Genomic DNA, 19568 nt, shown 5'->3' on the forward strand with positions numbered 1-19568 from the left:
CTCGGTATGTTTGACAAGTCATGCTATCCACGGACGGAAACTTTGGGAAACATGGTGGTCTTCTGGGGCCCAGATGATTTGAGAGGATGTATGGTCCAACATCAAATCACGCAGCAGTTACGCATCTCGAATGTTCGACATTTGTCGCGACAATCGCATGCCTCCCGCTTCTGATTGATTACCACAAATGCAGCGCTCTATGAGATGCGCTTCTGCTGGGCCTCTGTGCCGTGTCCAAATGGCGCCATTGGCCCTCTAGGCGTGGGCCACCAGTGAAAACCCCATGTTTCCCTCGATTTCCAGGTCGGATAACTTCTGCGCATTGCAGGAAGTAGAAAAAAGATCAAATGCGTACCTTCTGGATGTTGTAGTCGGAAAGAGTGCGGCCATCCTCGAGCTGCTTGCCGGCGAAAATCAGACGCTGCTGATCCGGGGGAATGCCTTCCTTGTCCTGGATCTTGGACTTGACGTTGTCAATGGTGTCGCTAGACTCCACCTCGAGGGTGATGGTCTTGCCCGTCAGGGTCTTCACGAAGCTGTTGGAAGCATGGTCAGTGATTTGCGTTGCATTTCGGATTTATTCATTGATTGAAGGCGTCGGGTAATATTCGTTCGAAGGCGGTTCGAGGGGCGAGAGTGAGAGAAGCTTACATCTGCACTGTTAATTTGTTAGCTCATTGCGTCCGTCACGTTCGCCATATTCAGGCGCCATCGTCACCACAGGGGTCCTACTCACTTTTTGCCGGTCTTCGTCGTCGATGTGGTGATGATCGATTTGGATGTTGAGAGAGACTTCTGCAAGGTGTGGTGGGGGGGCCGGGAACTTTTCTGGACAAAAGACCTTATCAGGTGACTCGCACCGGGGCGAATTTTGGAGTGTGGAAGTGTGCGCGGTGCACGGACCGGCTGCCACCAGCTGATTGCTGATAGGCCTGCGCTACCCCGATTAATGCATGATGCTAGAGGGCTTCAAGCTATGCACCTAAACTACATTGGCCGTCGCTGCGTGCCCTGACGATCACGATGCTTTGCTTTCCCGACTTACACCAAATGTTCACGATGACCTCTTGCGTAAATCGACAAATACTTCAGTACCGAAACTCTCATTGAAGTTGTATTTATGTACGTTTTATGTTGGGTATCTTCAAAGCAAAGTACTAGCATGCGAATATTTGACAACGAACGGTCCTGTGCCATGCTTCGCAGACCATGACCCCGAGACTGTAAGTCTGTAATAATCTCGAATGTGGTTGCGAAGCTTCTTTCGAACCAAAGTTTATCTCCGGGCTTCTTATATCTCCGTCTCCGTCTCTGCAGCCTCCATACGCCTTGCTCTTTCTCTTTGAACACACCACATCTCCAAGCGTCGTTCGATTTGCGCAGCCGCGTTGATCAAGTTGCGCAGGGGAACGGCTGCTGTCTTCGCTGCTTCTTTGTAAAACATCTTGGCAGATTCGGGCATGTCGTCTTCTGTGCGCCATACCGGGCAGTAATCACGTTCGGACTTCGTCTTTCTGCCATGTCTATCCACGAGCTCTTCCGGCTGCTCTGGCTCGATAAACTTCATGGTGCTGTTAACGACTTGATATCGTTCCACGACCCATTCATCCTGGGCTCGCTGATCTTGGGAGTCTTCAGCTGACTCTCTGCTGGCTGTGTTGGAGCCACCTTGAAACATCCGCATTGTCACCTCCGGAGCTGTAGTGTGTCTCTGTTAGACTTGTAAAAGAACGGGAAGGGGTAGTTGGCGTTACTTACTTTTGGGCGTGGCTCCAGTTTGTACGAACATCCGCTCGAAGTAATTCAACCATTTCTCCGTATCGGTCTTGTCCACGGTCACGGCTTCCCAGGCTGTGACAGTGTGCTCCTCTCCACGCTGAAGACCGCGGGCGGCTTCAGCCTGTTTCGTCCGCACAGCCTTCCACTGCTTCCAGTCAATCTGCATAACTCGAGGGTCGTCATGGGTGGTCGGCCGCCTGGTCACGCCGTCCAGAGGATGCAGGAGCTTGGTCGACACAACAACCAGCGCAAGGAGGAGCACTTCAGGGTCGTCTACCGACAGGATACGCTGTTTGTCCCGCGTGGGGTAGGAAAAGTCCGCTTCCAGGATCTGGGCCATGCACTTCACGCTCAGGAAAACCTCCACCGGCAATGTGAGGTCTCTCATGAGCTCCAGAAGGAGGGGTATGTGGTTCAGAGGCGGTAATTTGATCTCGTAGTTGACGTTGAAGGAGATGGCCATCTCTCGGACCGCAGATTGGAGCTTTCCCGGGGCGATGTGATCCCGAATCTGTAATGAACGATGGTAGCCAGCAGGCAATCGGTCCTGGACATTCTTGGGCAACCCATTGATCTATACGCTTCGTTAGCTAGAGGCTCTCTCCATGCATGCCACATAAGTAGATTACGTACCGCTGCCAGAAACTCCAGGTCGCCACGCTGGGCCCAGCGACAAAAGCTTGCTGTGGAAATAGGGAGGCGGAGAGTAAAACAACCAAGGTAACAGAGCGCCAGTGTGTCTATCAGCGCCGGAAGATTCAATGTCTTTCCTGGCTGCGGACGCCAGACTCGGTTCGTTTCCACGGGGCCGTCGCTCAGCTCGCCGTCTCTAACGTCGGCCTCGCTGGCCCCGAGGCTCGGATCTCTCTGGAACTCGTCATCGTGGGTGGGGAGGTCTCTAACCCTCAATCCCCAGAATGCCCTGACAATCTCCTCCAGTTCCGCCGGGAGGCCACGCTCCTTAATGAGCCACCAGACCTGCTTCCTCAGGATGATTTGCAGGCATTCGAGGTACAGCTCCCGTCCGGCGGCGCCTTCCAGCTTCACCGCAGCACGCTCGCGCTTCTCCTTCTTCCGGCGTGTCACTTTGCCGGTGGTGCCATACTCGTCCTCGCCAGCCTCATGGGCTGCGTATCCCTCGAGTCGATGGCCATTGCGACAATACCGCAGCGCATCCTCGGAGTACCAATGACGGGAACCACACTCCTCACAGCGCTCTCCTCCCGTCATGCGCTGGTAGTCTCCGCGTGCCATTTTGCGCTCGCTTCTGCTGGATGCAGCTAATAATATTTGACAGCAGCACCCAACCTGGCCAATTCCCCGATTGGCGAAAGATTTGGAGAAGCCACCCCTTTGTTACTGCAAATAATTACAGCAGCTGACCCCTGTAGCGTATCTGTGGCCAGGGGCAATCCTGATTGAAATTTTTGGGGCTAGGGTGTATGCTGAAGCTGACGAAGGTCATCCCGTCTGGAAGGTGCTTGCATATCAACGAGAATCGGAGATGCCGTTACAGTTTGAGGCAACCGAGGCTATGCATCCGGTAGCATGATGGGATCATTTTTAACAATGGATGGATATGGGAAGTTCCATCCACAACGGGTATGCGGATAGCCTTAAAAAGTGCTATGAGGCTAAAATGGGCCTGCGCTTTTGGCCGTGCCGCTTGAATCAGTGTAAACACTTACACCGAACCAAGATGATTGTTTTTTATTTGAACATTTTCATGAGCTCGACACTTATTTCTATGAAATACGAAAACTTAAAACTTGGGCGATCTCACCAGTAGCACATTTAGTCTGCTCTCAGAAAACGCGGCAGCATACTCAGTCTTAAGAGCCCTGTAATACTATGTTGTTAAGCTGCTTTGCATCACTAGTCACTGGCACAATGTCGCAAAAGTCATAAACAGTCATGTGGAATTCGTAAATTCTATGGGACAAATTGTCTTCGCCAGAAGGTTCCCTAACCTTGGTTTTTTTTGGTATCCGTGATCCCCGTGCTCAGTACCTCAGCATGTCGAGGACATGACAGAGGAAAACAGTACGATAAGGGGAAATGGGGAAAATCGTGCGGATGATGGCGCTGCATCATATACCCAGCGGAAACAAGGCTATGTGTCCAGATAGAATCCGCCTCAGAACGACCAAAATGGGGTTTGGTGAAGCCCCAGACATCAACGGCTTCGAGTAGTATCCTCCTCAGATATCGCCCGTACGCAGCTGACATCTAACATCTTTGATCAAGATGAAAAGTCGCCCATACTAGTCACCGGAAGTCGTCATCGTAGAAATTGCAATCGGAGGGATTGCTTAGTTTCCACGAGGAGCCTCCTTAGCCTCAATGGCGAGCTGCTCACCCATGGCAGTGAGGATGACAACGTCTGGAATTTTGGTCAGTAAAGCATTCGATTTTGTGCAGTTCAGTGGTATCAAAACTTACTGGTGTCCTTCTCCTCAGTGGTGAAGAGCTTGGTGATCTTGTCACCAATCTCACCCTCGGGCATGCGAACATCGTCCTTGGTCTCACCGTCATCGGCCATCAGGGACAGGAAACCATCGTCGGAGATGTCGAGCTGTTGAATCGAATGTTAGGACCGTGCCGAGTGTCACGTAGCTTCTAGGGACAACTTACAAGCTGGTACTCGCGACGCTTGACGTTGGGGACATCCATGTTGTGGGTGGAGGGGCAGAGATCTTCGAGCTTCTTGCCAGTGAAGATATCAATGGCGACCAAGTGGACCTTGGCGTGACCGTGCTTTCCAGTCTTGGAGGTGGACATGTCGACGATCTTGCAAGGGCGGTTCTTGATGCAGACGAAGCCGTTCTTGCGCAGGGCAGAGCACTGCATGGGGAAGGTGTCAGACGCACCGGCGTCAGCCGGGGCGTCGAAGGTGTGATCATGCTGCCGAAAACATTTGTGTTAGTCAATCCATTCCTCGCCAGAAAAACCCAACCCAATATGATATGCTCGTGACGTGAGGGCGAATTTTGAAGCAAAAAGCGCCGGGAACTGTGGCTTCCTTCGGTTGCAATGCGTCGCGGGGTTCGCCAGGCAAATTGTATCTGTGTGATGCGGGGTGGAAAACCCCCCCTCGCTACCCAGCCGCAACACCACCACAGGCAGTCGGAGGGCCTCACAACAACACCAGCGACAAGAGAAGACGGGAAGGAACTTGACTTACGGCAGAGTCGTCAGCCATCTTGACTTAGCGGTTGAGCAAAGTGGTTAAGTTGGTATTGGTGAGGAGAAAGAAAAAAGGAGGGAGAATGGAATGGATGGACGATGGACTGAGCGGCTTTCCAACACCAAAAGAGTTGAAGGGTTGGAGGGGAAAAGAGAAATGCCAATGATGGGTTGAAGTACTCTTTTTTGGGTCGGGGAGCAGAAGGCTTTGGTGGGCGGGGGGAGGACCACTTTCTGGGTGCCAGGAAAGCCCAGAAGCCAGCAGTCTTTGAAAAAAAATTAAAAATTCAGAAATCCCAAGGGAGGCAAGACTGTGTGAGGGTGAATCCAGCCAATAGCATCGCTCCAGATTGGTTCAACCTAGGCATGTACCTTTTCCTCCTCCCAAGAGAGAGGTAATGATACCGTACACGCCTAAAATGGATGCTGGAGCAAAAGGTTCAAGTGGGGCTTTCGTGCTCATTCACGCACTCACCACACACCATGCGCCTCTCTCCCTCCAGTCTCTCCATCCTCCGGCTCAGGTCATTCCGTCGTTGTCCTGTAAGCTCTCCCTTAGGTGGGATGCTGTTTGCTGATCTCTACACATGCGAGCAACCCTACATACATACGTAGAGTCTTCTACGTCTCTACAGCAAGTTGAGGACAGGACAGGCCAAACCAGGCGCCAGGCAGTCGCTCATGTGCAAGCGCCTAAACTTGAGAGAGAGGCGCATATCAGTCTTTGCTTACCCACCAGGTGTGGGTTATCGATGGCAAACAGCTCTTTTGGACATGGCCAGTGCTATTGGAAGGTAGGTACGCACTATCAGACACCGTCCATATGTATCAATTGAAGCTTGCTCTGGAATCTGGATAAGGGTGAGCTCGGTTCGGTGTGTTGAATCCATCCATGTTTGGGTTATGTAGGTATGTCATGTAGCTACTAGTTTCTTTAACTCCGATCTAGGGTCTTACTCTGCACTCTCTTGTTTAACAGGGACTGTCCATCGGTTAAAGAGGTTTCTTCTTGGAGTGTACCTAATCATGGATCGCTGTGCTTCGGCAAGTAGTATCCTACAAACAGCCACATCTTGTCCATGTACCCAACCGAGACAGGAACCCAGCCCGCAGACGGCCTACCATGTCCCCCGATACAAACCGGGCACGTGAAGCAGGTATGTATTCGAGCCGGCCTTGCGCAAACAGTACGTAGCACTCGTGCATACGAACAAAGTCAGAGTTGCAGATTGAACGTCCGTATGGCGAGCGACCACGTTACCAGTAAAACAATTGCAAGTAAGTGGCGATCGCGGTGGTCATAGGTAGGTGGCGGTGGAATTACCTGATTCACTCATGGCAAATCATCCCATACTTGATCTTGTTCAGGCTCAGGTCGGCATCGGATCTTGATTGCGCGGGAAGATTCAATTGGCATCATCGAAAGGTGGGACTCCCAATACCACTACAAGGGGCGGCTCTCGGGCCTGGAGCTGTCCTTAGCTGGGGAAAGGGCCCTGAGCCAATCATTTCCTCTCAAGCTCAAGGGTCAATAGGAGGCTGTAGCAGTAGCACGCACTACCTGCGACAGCTAGTTGACAGCTTGCTGGCTTATCGGCATTGATCACTGACTGATACCGTCAACGAACCACGAACCCCAATCGCGAACTTGTTGCCAGGCGACGACACAGGGCTTGCCGAACCGCCCATCCCTTGCTGGTCCCATCATGTCAAGATTATAACGAAACCACACCTTCAAGAGCAATCCATACGCAGTTGCGCGTAGATCCAACATGTGGTTGGATCGGCTTGCCGCGCAAGCCTCGACACCAAGCAACACGCCGCCAGGAAGCCGCGCATATTCCCCATCACCGGGTCGGAGGACTCCAAGCGGGCTCGGCCCCTATGTCACATCGCAACAACGTCCAGGCCTCGTCCCGCGCACCGCGTCATTCCAGTCATTGGCCTCTAACGTCTCCAATAACTCCAACGATTCCTCGACGTCATCCCTCCTGGCCTACTCGCGAAAGGCCAACGGCTCGGCCCTCAAGCAGTCAACCACCGCCTACAACGGACCCGACCCTGTCAATGTGCTCCGACAGCTGCTCGGCGAAGCGCCAGACGCCACATCTACAGCGAAGCGAGCCGCGGAATCAGTAACGGAAGATGTCTTGGATCTAGATTTCGATTTTGGCGGGCTGTCCTTGACGGAGCTTGCGCATGCCGACGACTATGGTGAAGATGGCGCCGGTGTACATAGAACCCAGACAGTTGAAGAATGTATGCACGGTCCCGTCCGTATTCGCCTGTGTTCCTCCTCCCGCTAACACACAATTCCAGACGAGAATGATAAGACCAAATTCGAGGACCTACATCGATCCATACGCGCCTGTGACGAAGTGCTAAGTTCGGTGGAGACGAACCTGACGAGCTTCCGGAATGACTTGGCGACCGTATCTGCGGACATCGAAACACTGCAAGCCCGTTCGACAGCCCTCAATGTACGACTCGAGAACCGAAAGGCAGTCGAGAAGGGGCTGGGCCCGGTCGTGGAAGAAATCAGCGTATCGCCAGTTGTCGTATCGATGATAGCAGAGAGCCATATTGACGAGGCTTGGCTCAAGGCCCTCGCCGAGGTTGACAAGCGAGCCACGGCGTACAAGAAGAATGTCGCCGGCGCCCAGAACAGCAAAGGGCTGCAAGACCTCGGCCCGCTACTAGAGAAACTGGTCATCAAGGCAGTGGGAAGGATACGAGACTTCTTGGTTGCACAAATCAAGGCATTGCGATCACCACACATCAACGCGCAGATTATACAACAACAGAATTTCCTCCGTTTCAAGGATCTGTTCTTCTTCCTCCATAAGCATCACGCCCAACTCGCCAACGAGATTAGCTTGGCGTACCAAAATACCATGCGCTGGTACTATCTCAACCAATTCACCCGCTACGAGGCTGCGCTCAAGAAACTTAAGCTTCACAATCTCGACAAAACCGACGTTCTCGGGAACGAGGACACATCTCGCAAGGGCACGGTCCTTACATCGTCCAAGATATCCGGCCCACCGCATGACGCGTTCAACCTGGGGCGCCGTATCGACTTGCTCAAGACGAGAGACCAAGGTGCTCTATCCTCCTATCTGGCAGAAGAGGAGAAGAGCACGCACTATCTGGAGGTCACCTTCCGTAATTTCAACCTGGCGCTCATTGATAATGCCACATCAGAGTATACCTTTCTCGCCTCCTTTTTTTCGCCGGCTCTCTCCTATTCTGCCATCAATAAGAATTTCACATACATTTTCGAGCCCACGTTCAACCTAGGGCAGACACTAACCAAGACCTTGACCGCCGATACCTATGACGGGCTCGGTCTTTTGTTGTGCGTTCGGCTGAACCAGCACTTCCAGTTCGAGCTTCAGCGCCGCAAGATGCCTGCCGCGGACAGCTACATCAACGCAACCGCCATGCTTCTCTGGCCGCGACTACAGGTCGTCATGAATGCCCACTCGGAGTCGGTTCGCACGCTCACGTCAGCGCTCCCCAACAAGCCGCCACCCAAAGCAGAGCTGGCCAAACTGTCGGCGGCGCCGCACGTCGCGACCCAGCGCTTCGGCCAGCTGGTCCACGGTATCCTCGCGCTCAGCACGGAGGCCGGCGACGACGAGCCCGTGGTGACCAGTCTACGCCGCTTGCGATCGGAGATGGAGGCTTTCCTCACCAAGTACAGTACCCAGTTCGGCACGGACAAGAGGAAGAGAGAGAGGTTCCTGTACAATAACTATAGTCTGATCCTGACCATTATCAGTGATACTACTGGCAAGCTGGCCGAGGAAGAGCAGGGGCATTTTGAGGGCCTGAAAACGGCTTTCCAAGAAGAATCTTAGTCGGCACTGCCTTCGGAAATAGCCAAGCATGACCGCTGTTTTTGGAAAATAAATATTGTAATGTCACATGATCTCGTATCAACCGCTTGGACATTGAAGACGTGCGTGCACTGTAGCCAGTGGATGACGTTATGACGACAAGAAAGTAAATTTAGGGGTATATATATGGTTATAGTACAAGCATCCATCTAGGAAGTGTATAACACGTCTAAGCACCTGCAACATGCGGCGCCATTAAATTTTCTGTTCCAGTATTCAAATAGCTCCTCCCTCGCACGCATCCGATTCCCATTTGCCAACAAAGGAAAAGTAAAACTCCATACACCTCTACTAGGCCGCGAAGGCCTATCAAAACAATAACTTTTGGCGCTGTCTTCTCCCACAGCTAGGTAGTGGCGAGAGCATGGTTTTATCCCTTGAAACAAAAGAAAAAAGGCGATACACTGATCCATCACATCTTAGATGACCAGAACGACGCCAGATATGTCATGATGCCACCGGGTTGCGCCTTGCTCTTGCTCAAGTACACCGCAACGGCGCCGACGAGGACGGCGACAAGGACCCCCTTGACCATGGGCGAGCGGACGCGCTTGCGGGCGGCGACGGCGTAGCTCCAGACGGTGCGGGCGAGCAGCTCCTTGCGCTCGGCCCACTGCAGCTCGCGGAGCTGGGCCTGGAAGAAGTGCTCGCCGTCGGCCATGGACTGGGCGGCGCAGGCGCGCGTGTCGCGGGCCGTCTTGAGGACGCTGGCGGGGGAGATGTGGCGGCGCCAGGCGGCGCGCAGGGACTCGGGCGGGTGCCGGGCGAAGAGGGCGTCGGTGCCGCGGATGAGCTCCTCGAGCTGCAGGGGCTGCGGCAGCTTGGAGAGGATCGAGTGCAGCATCTCGGGCTCGTTGGCCGGGGTGTCGAACAGCTCGGCCCGCCGGTCCAGGACGATGCGCGCGAACATGTAGACGCCGAAGACGGGCTCGCGGGCCAGCAGGGCGTCGAACAGGCGCGCGATGGCGCCGTAGGACTGGATGTCGTGGGCGTACATGGTCAGCGTGCCAGACAGGGCGAAGAAGGGCTCCGTCTGCGAGAGGTGCGCGCACAGGGCCGGGTCGGCGGCGCCCAGGATGTCGGGGATCAGCCGCAGCTGCGCGACGGCCGGGGCCAGGTTCGGCAGCATGAAGTCCCGGATGCGCAGGGCCGAGAGGCGCGCCATGGCGCTCGGCCGCTGCGCCGGGTCGAGCACGAGCAGCAGCACCTGGCAGATGTCGTGGTAGCCCTGGAAGTAGCAGAGGAAGGGGTAGCGGCGCAGGGTCTCGGTGATCAGGTCGGAGAGCTCGGTCTTCTTGTGGTCCAGGTCGGCCTGCGAGGTGTCTGGAGTCATATTGTCAGCCTTGCCTCCTCCTCCTTGTTATCAAATAGGGGGGGGAAACCCCTGTTATTCTGGTTCTCGTACCGTCGGGATCGGGATAGTAAATAAAACTCCTGTCGACATCTAGGCGCACTTGGTCCTCGTCTCGATGTCGCGGCAGCTCGCGCCAAGGTTTATCGAGTCCATCACCCTTTTCGTTTTCGCCAGATGACGCGCTTCGAGTGGTCGGGGTCGTTCCATCGTGTTGGTGGGCAGGGTCCGGGGCTGACGATGAAGAGCCGAGAAGGATTGGCCCTGGAGACAGGCATTAGTTCAAGATACCTAGACAGCATCGAAGAGACGTCGGGGAATCGCTCACATGCATGGCGGCGGAGGTCGTCGGACAAGAAACCGCCTTCGGATACGGCCAGAGCGGTAAGTGCTTCGATGTCACCTCCTTTGCAGGCCTCTAATATGGCCAGGGCTTTCGGGGACTTCTCTTGATCCTCGCTGTTGCCCTGCGAAGGAACTGTGGAGGCCGCCGGGGTATGCATAGATTCACTCGCGGGAGAGTTCGTGCCGCCCGTCAACTTCTTCTCATCCCAGTCGCTATTCGGCTCGCCATGGCTTCTCATCGTGGGCGCGTACGGGTCAAGCTGGGGAAACCAAGTGGCACGAATCTCACGGCGTCGAAAAGGTCTGCATCTATGGAGAGGGTAGGACAATGCACATCCAGCGAATACAATAGGTAGTTTAATTTCACAAGGAACAAGGAGCTCAGCTCGGGTGCCTTATCCTCGCAAGGCGACCTATCGGACCTTTTACTGCAATTCAATTGTGCCTGGATCAAATGTGTTTTGGTTTTGTTGGTGTGACGTAGTGGGGTGGGCATCGTGCTGTTAAATGTCAGTTGGAGAGATTGGATCTGGAGTCGCGGTCTCCGTCCGTCGCGTGTTGACGTGGCACGGCCCGAGGCTTCCCATCTTAATCTCACAAAAGTAACATGAAACGATACATACAACCCGACTGGTGGGTAGAATTCGCTAAGCTCGAAGGCTTATTCACTTGCGACGTATCTCAGCCGCAACACACATTAAACACGAAGTATACCTATGCTCCAAGTCGACCTACTAATTAATATCAGAAGTGGATGATGCCCTGTTCAATATCGCGACTGGGCACCTGGAAACTGGGGCACACCGGTGTGTGACTCTGACCAGACCGAGTTGCTGAGAACGGTTCGAACTCCGAAAAGGGTGGATGCATCTGCAACGGCACCAGATGAGCGATGCAAGATGGGCGATGCGAGATGGGAATAGATCGCGCGGTGGCAGCGATCGCCTCCACCAAACTATGTCGTCAACGCCCTTCTTGATATACGGATACTACTAGTAGATTACCCTTGACATGGTTACCCCCTTTTTTTCCTTTCTCCAAGTGCCTACCTTATCGTGCCGACTTTCCTTCTTTTGCACAAGCAGTAGACGAGCCCTGCTATTATTATCGTTAGGCACGGCAAGTCCCGCCCGTCCTTATACGAGATGGATTCTAGAGGCCTGTCATGTCGTCTACATCGAGTGTCACTACCGCGCCTATCAAATCGACATCTTTGACGCAATGTGGGCTGCAGACATTCTCGGGACAACGTGTTTCCTCTCCATTCAACGGCGGAAGCTCTGTGTGAGCCCGGCGGGATCCAAGATGACATAAGCGCAAGGGTTCAACCAACTGCACTAATACCGCCTTTTCTTTTCCAAGTCAGATGCGTGGCGCTCGCTACATACACACACACACACGCTGTGCTATATGCGCCTTGCCCGTTCAGTCGGTAACACTTGCTTGGCAAAAGCTGCTGGCCATGACCATGATCGTTTGAAATATGAAGGCGGCTGTTGTTCAACTCGCGTGAGGGGACAACGAAGAAAAAACAAATATCCCACACACCGAGTGGCCAGCAGGCCGTATCCGAACACCATCGACCGCCACTGCCGCTTGACGATGTCTTGCTGGTGCCATACCACCCTTGTTCTATGAGACACCGCTTCTATTATAAACATGGATTCCTTGCTAAGTATCGTACGGTTCCGTGCGTGCAGTTGCTACCGATTCTTGTTGGTGTTTGGTGCTTCCCCCAGCAGCGGCCTGTAGCTTCACGATCGGTCACTCGCATGAGGCGATCGATCATACCCTGTTAAGAGTGCAGAGGGGGACAGCGGGTTTAGCCTTGTTCAAGCAGCGTGGCTTGCTGGGGCCACCGGAAGCACTCCCGCGGACAGAGCAAAGGGAGTCACCATTTCGACAGCACGCGGCTCTCGGTACTTTTGCAAGTCGAAGCGAGATGCATACTGCAGGCAGATGCGCATTGAGGTGAAAAACCGGGCAGAAACGCCGGATCGGTCACGCTGCCTTGGACCAGGGGTGAGAGCGACTTCGACAACCTATAGTCATGCCCTTTAGAAATCACGAAACCTGCACCGGGAGCCAATGAGTGCGTGCTGTGCCGTTGTTCCGCGACAGGCAAATTATTTACCGCTACATGACTCTGCATCATCACCATCGTCAGGCACTCCAGCCGTTTCGGTGACCGTATCTCGAGCTGGGGGAACTAATATTAGGGATCGTCGGCCAGGAGGGCCAATATCTACTGCACGTAACAAAAGAGGCAGCCCTGCCCTGCTCTACCGATATGCTTCTCCGCGTATATCCGCGGAGAGTGGAGGGCCAATTCCAGGTCGCCGGGGGATGTCTGCTTAATTACTGATTAGTAATACCGGCTTTCATCCCGACCCATGAGAGCGAAAGGCGTGCACACTGCAGAGAGACACCAAGCATGGCTGTGAATCGCAAAGCGGTAGGTTACAAGGCTCGAGCTTGGGGGTGTGGTGCGATGACACATGTCATCCTTCTCCCAATGTAGTAACGCACGTAGACACACACGATATGAAGGGGGAAAAAGAAACGAACGGGTGGGATATAATCATGCTACTATTACGGAGAGGGAACGTGGAGCGTGGGCAGCCTATACGTCGGCGGGCTTGATTAATAAATCCGGATGTAACCAGCACATGTAAGTGGCATCATTAGCGAGAGGACTGGGCTGAAGTTGAGAGAGGTCTGGAAGTTGGAAGTTGCGAGGAATAAATTGGGCAATAACGTTGGTCGCTACGAAAGTTGGAGGAGTCATGAGTGCATGTGCTAGTACCTCGAGTTTGGTGGTGGTAGCCTTAACAAAAGTCTGCCCAGGCGGTAGAACCAACCTGGGAACCCCTCCAAGCACCTCCATGCCCATGCCCATGCTACCTCCCAAAAATCCCAAATGCCTACATACCCACACGTTCGCCCATCGTAAGTAACATTAAACAATCCTTGAGATTCCCCGCAACTCTACATGATGGAATAGGCCAATCCATCTCACGATCCGGTCCAGTGCCCCTCGCCCACAACCCGTCAACCATACTGTACTGTACGCGCTTCTTGGGAGACCAGGGTTCACAGCCGGTGCCCAACGAAATCACCTCAGCACTGCGCAATCCATTCCCCCCCCCCGGTCTCAAATTGTTTGTCGCATTCCGGATCGTGCAGTCGGGTGCTGCTAACTTGAGCTGATCTCACCTACGTCCTGATCTGCATGAGTTGGCATCCACCTCGATCACCGCTCTCCTCACGCAACTTGCCAGGGCTGGCTTTGTCTTGTCTGTGAAGTCCGCATGCACTGTGATCAGCACCAGCTCGAATCAGCAACCCTCACCACATGGTTCTTGATCTAGCCCTGCGCTGCTGTCTCTGGCATACCCACCACAGCTGCTGAGTCTGCGAATAGGATCTGTCGAATGGGCCGTGCATTACCGGCTTTCCATGTCTCTAAACAGGGCCCCCCTTATGTGTACCCAACTACCAGGTCTACTCCTCCAACTCGGGTGATTTCTACAAGCCACAATCGTCAGGGGGCCTTGTGAGATGCTGATATAGTCTTGCCTTCAGCCTCTCTCCCCCTGGGAAGTACCAGATTGCCATCCTACAAAAAACAGTGCGGCCTACATTGCAGCATATCTGTGGCAGGCGATCGTCTATGCTGTGCAGGCCCAAGGCACTTTGAGTTGCTGCCGTGTCAGCTTCTGTGCTACTGCAGCCCGCTCCATTATCATTTCCTCCCATATTTACTGCGGACGTCACCTCAGCTGTCTTCCACTCCGGGCATTTCTTGCTCGATGAAGCCTGACGTGACAAGCAATGGCGTTGCAAACAAACGTTTTCGAGGGCGGCCAATGGGTCACGCGAACACTGGAGCCCACAGAGCTCTTTAAGGGAACGACGGCGGCAAAATCCAAGACAAAGCCACGGCCTGCGGAACCACCCAACTACGGCATTCTCACGAGAACCATCATCGATAGTCCGGTTATTCGCTGGGTCCTTCCCGTCCATCTCAGGTCGTCCCGCAACCACGACGTTGCTTTTATAGGGGTGGGTGTTTTTCCAAACCTTTACCCCACGTGGCCGCTGCTGTGGAAGGCGTGCTTTATGCTAGAGATTAACATCCGGGCATCCTCGGGTCCTCAGTCTTGCCCGAGGAGCGGGTCTTGTTTTTCTTCGGCTGCTTGTTTTTGCTCCGTGTTGGGGGGATCCCGTTTTCTTTTCCCGCATACCTCGACTTCCCAGGTTAAATCATGCTGACAGGACATAGGACAACTTCATCCAGATACGCGAGCTGGGACCAGACAGCCAGCTTCATAATGTTACCCGGAAGGCGGATTTTGGCTCGCGAATTCGCAATGCTCGCGTGATTGGACAACATCCCAACTATTTCAGGGGCTACAACGACGGCGACAACAACCCACGCATCAAAACGGAGGACGACGATGTGGACATGCTTGATCCCTCAAATGCCCCTGGCACTGCTCACACACCACCCGGCGCGCTCCCCCGCAGTTCCTGGCTCTCGTGCTGGAACGTGGTGCATTGGTGTTTCTCTACCTCAAGGAAGGCAGCGATGGAGGTCTGGAGTTTGTACAGTCGTGTCACGAGATGCCAGACAAAAGCCTAGTGCACCCTGGCTACCATATGGCTGTCGACCCCAGCTCCCGATACCTCACCCTTGGTTGTGCCCAAAGCAACTTTATAGTATACGAGCTGGAGTCCATGGATACCCTGCAGGCCCGACATGCTCAAAGACATCACCTGAATCCAATCAAGTCCTTCAGATCCCGAGCGATAAACGGCGTGATACATAAACTGGAATTCCTGTACCCAGCCCCTGAGAACGACTATCACATCATATTGATGATGATCATTATACGTGAGCAACTGGGGCGAGTTACGGTGTATGATTGGGAACTTGGCGAAGATCTCAAGACGGTCCTCAGAGAAGAGAAGAAAGGCTACCACCTGGCGCCGCAATGGCAGCTCCCGCTCTTAATTGTCCCGCTCACTGTAAGAAGCAGTTTCATGATTATAACCGAGCAACACAGCGCTGTTCTTCACGGCTTGCCGCATGGCCCGCCCCAGTTTGAACCGTTCACCCTGGGAGAACATGAAGAAAGTGAATACCACTTTGGAAATTCCCAACCCCTCTGGACAGCATGGACACGACCCTATCGGCTACCGGCATTTTTAAAGAACGGCGATGTCATATATCTGGCCCGGGAAGACGGCATCATTACGTTCTTGGAGATAGGCTTCGACTCGGAGCTGCAAACAAGCACTGTGATGGGTTCAGTGGACTGTAATATCGATACGGCTTTTGGGTGTGTCTGGGATTCCCTAGCGGATGTCCTCGTAACCGGGGGTGACTCGGGATCCGGCGCGATTTGGAATGTATGGCTTTCCACCCTAACGCAGCGGTTCAAAGCTGACATTTGCTGACCTTTCTGTGCAGATCGAAGCTAGGGAACGACCGAGGCAGATCGGTACGATTCCGAACTGGTCACCAACTGTCGACCTGGCCACAACAAAATCAAGCACCAACACGAAATCGAAGCGGCGAGGAAATACCGATACCCCAATGCCATACCAACAGGATAGGATATTTGCCTGCTCCGGACGGGGAAAATCGGGGTCAATTACAGAGTTCCGCCATGGCCTCGAGGCTAGCATCGGGCTAGAGATGGACTTTGAGATCCCCGTGAAGCATTGCTGGCCAGTCCCCCTACCGGACTACCTAAGACATGGAGGGCTTCACCTCTTACTCTCATCGCCGAACAAAAGCGACCTTCTATTCATATCAGACGACTTTGGGCAGGCTGAGCTTATGATACAACAATCGGTCCCCTATGACCTTTCTTCGAGTACATTGGCCTGTTTGGCGTCCGATGACATCACAATCCAAGTAACAACCGGCGCGCTTACAATAGTAACAGACGATGATAAGTGCGTACTTACCCCTATTAATATACCAACCTGTGCTAATGAGAGACTAGTACACGTCACCTAGTCCATGAGTTTGCCGAGGACCTTCTTGATGCTTCCATTGCACACGCCGCCATCAAAAATCAAACCGTGGGCCTCGCCCTCAACGCTGGCTCCCAGTTCAGCGTGAAGACGCTGACGGTGGACGGTTTGAACGTTTCGCAAGGTCCCTTGCTGAGCATAGACGGAGAGGTCACATGCCTAATTTTGACCTCTATTACCAGCTCTACGGTCTTGGTAGCAGGTGTATGGCGCCCTGATGGACCAGCACTCGCACTTCACCCCGTAGAAGGAACACTGCAGGCCTCGCAATCTCCGATCGAGCTTGCTCTACTTCCCTGTAAGTTATGACAATTTTGCAGTGTCTACCAATAAACGCAACTAACTTGTCCCAAAAGCATGGCAGGCAGATATCTCGGACCCTGACAGGCGCGGACCATCGAGAATAGAGGCCGTGACTAGCATAGAGACTGCCCTGGAGCAGACTGACTCCACCAGCTTGGTCCTAGGCACGCGGAGTGGCGATGTATTCACAGTGGTTCTTGGCCCTGGCGATCTACAGAATGCTACCATACACCATGATAAATTCGGGGTATCCGCAGCCGGAGTTTCGAGCCTTGGCAACGATGGCGAACCGCCGTCGTTATTCGTCTGCTGCAACTCGGAGCTCACGGTTCTGCGGGACTTCTCGCACAACCCCGAACCCGAGTTTGAGGAGAAATTGCGTGTGATACCTACCAAAAGTGGCGACACAGCAATGGCGACTCCTTCCATCGACACGGTAGCCAGGTTACCACAGAATCTTACCACAAGACCTGGCTGTGTACCTGTCGTCATGGTGTCTGGGACAGTGATCTATATTGCCGAGCTTGAGCTACAGCCGAAACCGGTTATGCGGCATTTCAAACTAGGTCGGAAGCCAGTTAAAGTGCTCCATTCCCAAAGACTTAACGCTCTCTTGGTCGTTGTAGCTGATGAGTTCGATGACAATCGACACTCGCTGCTCTTCATCGACGCGGACACAGGGGAAGACCTTTCGATGCCCGTTAACAGTACTATGGAGGAGACCGACTATATCTCGGGGCTTGGAGATGAAGACATATGTGTCCGCTCCATTGCGAGCTGGAGATACCAGCGAGATGGCAGGGAGTGGGACTACATCGTGCTAGCCACAAGCTCCTCATCCCAGGACTATGGGCGGCTGTTGGTCATCAGCGCTGAGGTGGTCACCATAGAGGAGGAATCCGGGACTAGTGAAAGTCACCAAGGCCCTCCGCGCAGAATCCGATTCTGGACAAAGTGGAGATCTAAAGCATATGGCGCACCGATGCACTCGGTTACAACCGACCCGCACGGCGTATTTCTCTGCGCCGGCACGGAGGTTCATTATGAGATCATAGACATGGTGGACAGAAAGCTGAAGACGGCCAAAGTGCATGAGTTGGGTTCCCCAGCTCAGTGGATGGAGGTGGTGGATGGAAAACTTCATGTGGTTACCTCAAGGGAATCCCTCGAGGTGCTTGACTACAAGAGTGACCCACAAGACGGCAACATGATCCGTCTCTACAGTGACGACAAGGCCAAACTTGGCTTGCACTGCATGGAGGCTGGCGATGCCTCACAGGCGGCCAGTGTGCCGCAAGTAACATTACTATCCGACGCCTATTGCGGGCTTTGGGGTTTGTGGCAACCTCCACACACACGCACTCTCTGGTCTGTGTTTCTGGCCGAGCTTCCAACCACGATTAGGCGTTTCGGGCGATGCCGATCCAGGCCACAGTGGCAGTCGTATAGGCGTACCTTGCAATACGACCGCATTCGTAGCAGTCCAGATGATGCTGATATCATTGGTCTTGCTATCGACGGGTCCATGCATCATTTCGTCCTTCTCGGCAGCGACGCATGGCGACTCCTCAGGTTTATTCACAACCTCGCGTTGCAGTCGCTGATGATCTGCCCGTTCTTCTGGGACGCGGACGCGATGGCAGACATTGACGGATTGAACCCAGAGCCTCAAAACGGCTCCGTCAAAGAGAAGCATGTAGACGGCGATATCTTACAACGCTGTTATGACAGGCATGCCCTCGAGGAGTTGATGGCAGACCCCGGGCATTACTATCGGTTCAGGGAGCTTCTAACGGCGTTGGACCAGGGCCGACATGTTGAGAGTTTCACGGAGTCGACAAGCAGTAAGCGGTATTTCGAGCTTGGGTATGCAGTTTTACGGTATTACCTGTCTCCCGTCTTTTAGGCGGGGAGGCAGGAGGGGGGGAATAGAGCAGGGTACATCACGACTGGATTTCCCGAGTTTGGGTGGTCTAATAGCCTCCAGGTACCAATGTCAATACTTGGCTGGCTTTTGACGAGTATACCTAGTCTGGGTGGTATGAAGTCAAACTCGAGTTTATTATGACTCGAGATAAAATAAGTAGAATCAATCCCAATGAGTGGCCAACTACCTTTGGTTCCAAGCTCGGTGTTTACCTCCTCAAGTTCTAGTGGAAGGGAACCAATCGAGCTGAGTGGAAGACGAGTGCGTCTTGTCGACTGATGTGAGCTGCTCTCATGCTGCAGAGTTGGTGGCTGTCAACTTGAATGTAGGATATAATTAATGACATCCCAATGGCCAACCTGCCCCAAGTTATGCAAGTGGGAGAAACAATGCCCAACTCGATTTTGCGCGTGGCGGCTATATGCATAAGGAACTCAGTTCAACGCAAGCGCTCGTCGATCTATTCTTGTCCTTGCCGCCGGGGAGAGAGGTGAGAGGGAGGGCTTTCGAGGCGTCAGGACGCACAGGCCAGTCTCCCACAAATTTGGAAAATGCCAAAGGTGTGTTACCGAGGGGCTAATCAGCGCAGTGCTTTTTATCTTTGGCTGCTACCTGGCTACCCCGCCATGCCACCACGACATATTTGCAGGTGGGATACATTTGATGTAGTAGTAAGGATGCTGTCCCGTGGCCATTGATGGGTTTTGCTTTTGGTCGAGGACAATAT

General features: G+C 53.5%; 5 protein-coding genes across 5 annotated transcripts; 2 read left to right on the forward strand and 3 right to left on the reverse strand.

The window, feature by feature from the left end:
- Positions 1-1291: 1291 nt before the first annotated feature.
- Positions 1292-3033, reverse strand: PG985_005218 (uncharacterized protein; the record flags this gene model as incomplete). Its single annotated transcript, XM_066824987.1, has 3 exons — positions 1292-1698; positions 1759-2353; positions 2413-3033. 3 exons carry the CDS (start codon positions 3031-3033, stop codon positions 1292-1294), a joined length of 1623 nt encoding a protein of 540 aa, XP_066688147.1.
- A 1058-nt stretch (positions 3034-4091) lies between these two features.
- PG985_005219 (eukaryotic translation initiation factor 5A) lies at positions 4092-4981 on the reverse strand (the record flags this gene model as incomplete). The annotated part of the gene is made up of 4 exons (XM_066824988.1): positions 4092-4162; positions 4222-4354; positions 4414-4683; positions 4964-4981. The coding sequence occupies 4 exons, from the start codon at positions 4979-4981 to the stop codon at positions 4092-4094; spliced, it is 492 nt and encodes a 163-aa protein (XP_066688148.1).
- Positions 4982-6737: 1756 nt separating this feature from the next.
- Positions 6738-8828, forward strand: PG985_005220 (uncharacterized protein; the record flags this gene model as incomplete). Its single annotated transcript, XM_066824989.1, has 2 exons — positions 6738-7224; positions 7285-8828. 2 exons carry the CDS (start codon positions 6738-6740, stop codon positions 8826-8828), a joined length of 2031 nt encoding a protein of 676 aa, XP_066688149.1.
- Positions 8829-9279: 451 nt separating this feature from the next.
- On the reverse strand, positions 9280-10802 carry PG985_005221 (uncharacterized protein; the record flags this gene model as incomplete). Its single annotated transcript, XM_066824990.1, has 3 exons — positions 9280-10209; positions 10250-10482; positions 10547-10802. 3 exons carry the CDS (start codon positions 10800-10802, stop codon positions 9280-9282), a joined length of 1419 nt encoding a protein of 472 aa, XP_066688150.1.
- A 3595-nt stretch (positions 10803-14397) lies between these two features.
- On the forward strand, positions 14398-18820 carry PG985_005222 (mono-functional DNA-alkylating methyl methanesulfonate N-term-domain-containing protein; the record flags this gene model as incomplete). Its single annotated transcript, XM_066824991.1, has 6 exons — positions 14398-14628; positions 14849-15118; positions 15145-15978; positions 16040-16534; positions 16576-16909; positions 16968-18820. 6 exons carry the CDS (start codon positions 14398-14400, stop codon positions 18818-18820), a joined length of 4017 nt encoding a protein of 1338 aa, XP_066688151.1.
- Between the last annotated feature and the right edge of the window lie 748 nt (positions 18821-19568).

The sequence above is a fragment of the Apiospora marii genome (genome assembly GCF_038362585.1).
Source record: "Apiospora marii strain CBS 49790 chromosome Unknown utg000003l_segment0_segment0, whole genome shotgun sequence".
Classification (NCBI taxonomy): domain Eukaryota; kingdom Fungi; phylum Ascomycota; class Sordariomycetes; order Amphisphaeriales; family Apiosporaceae; genus Apiospora; species Apiospora marii.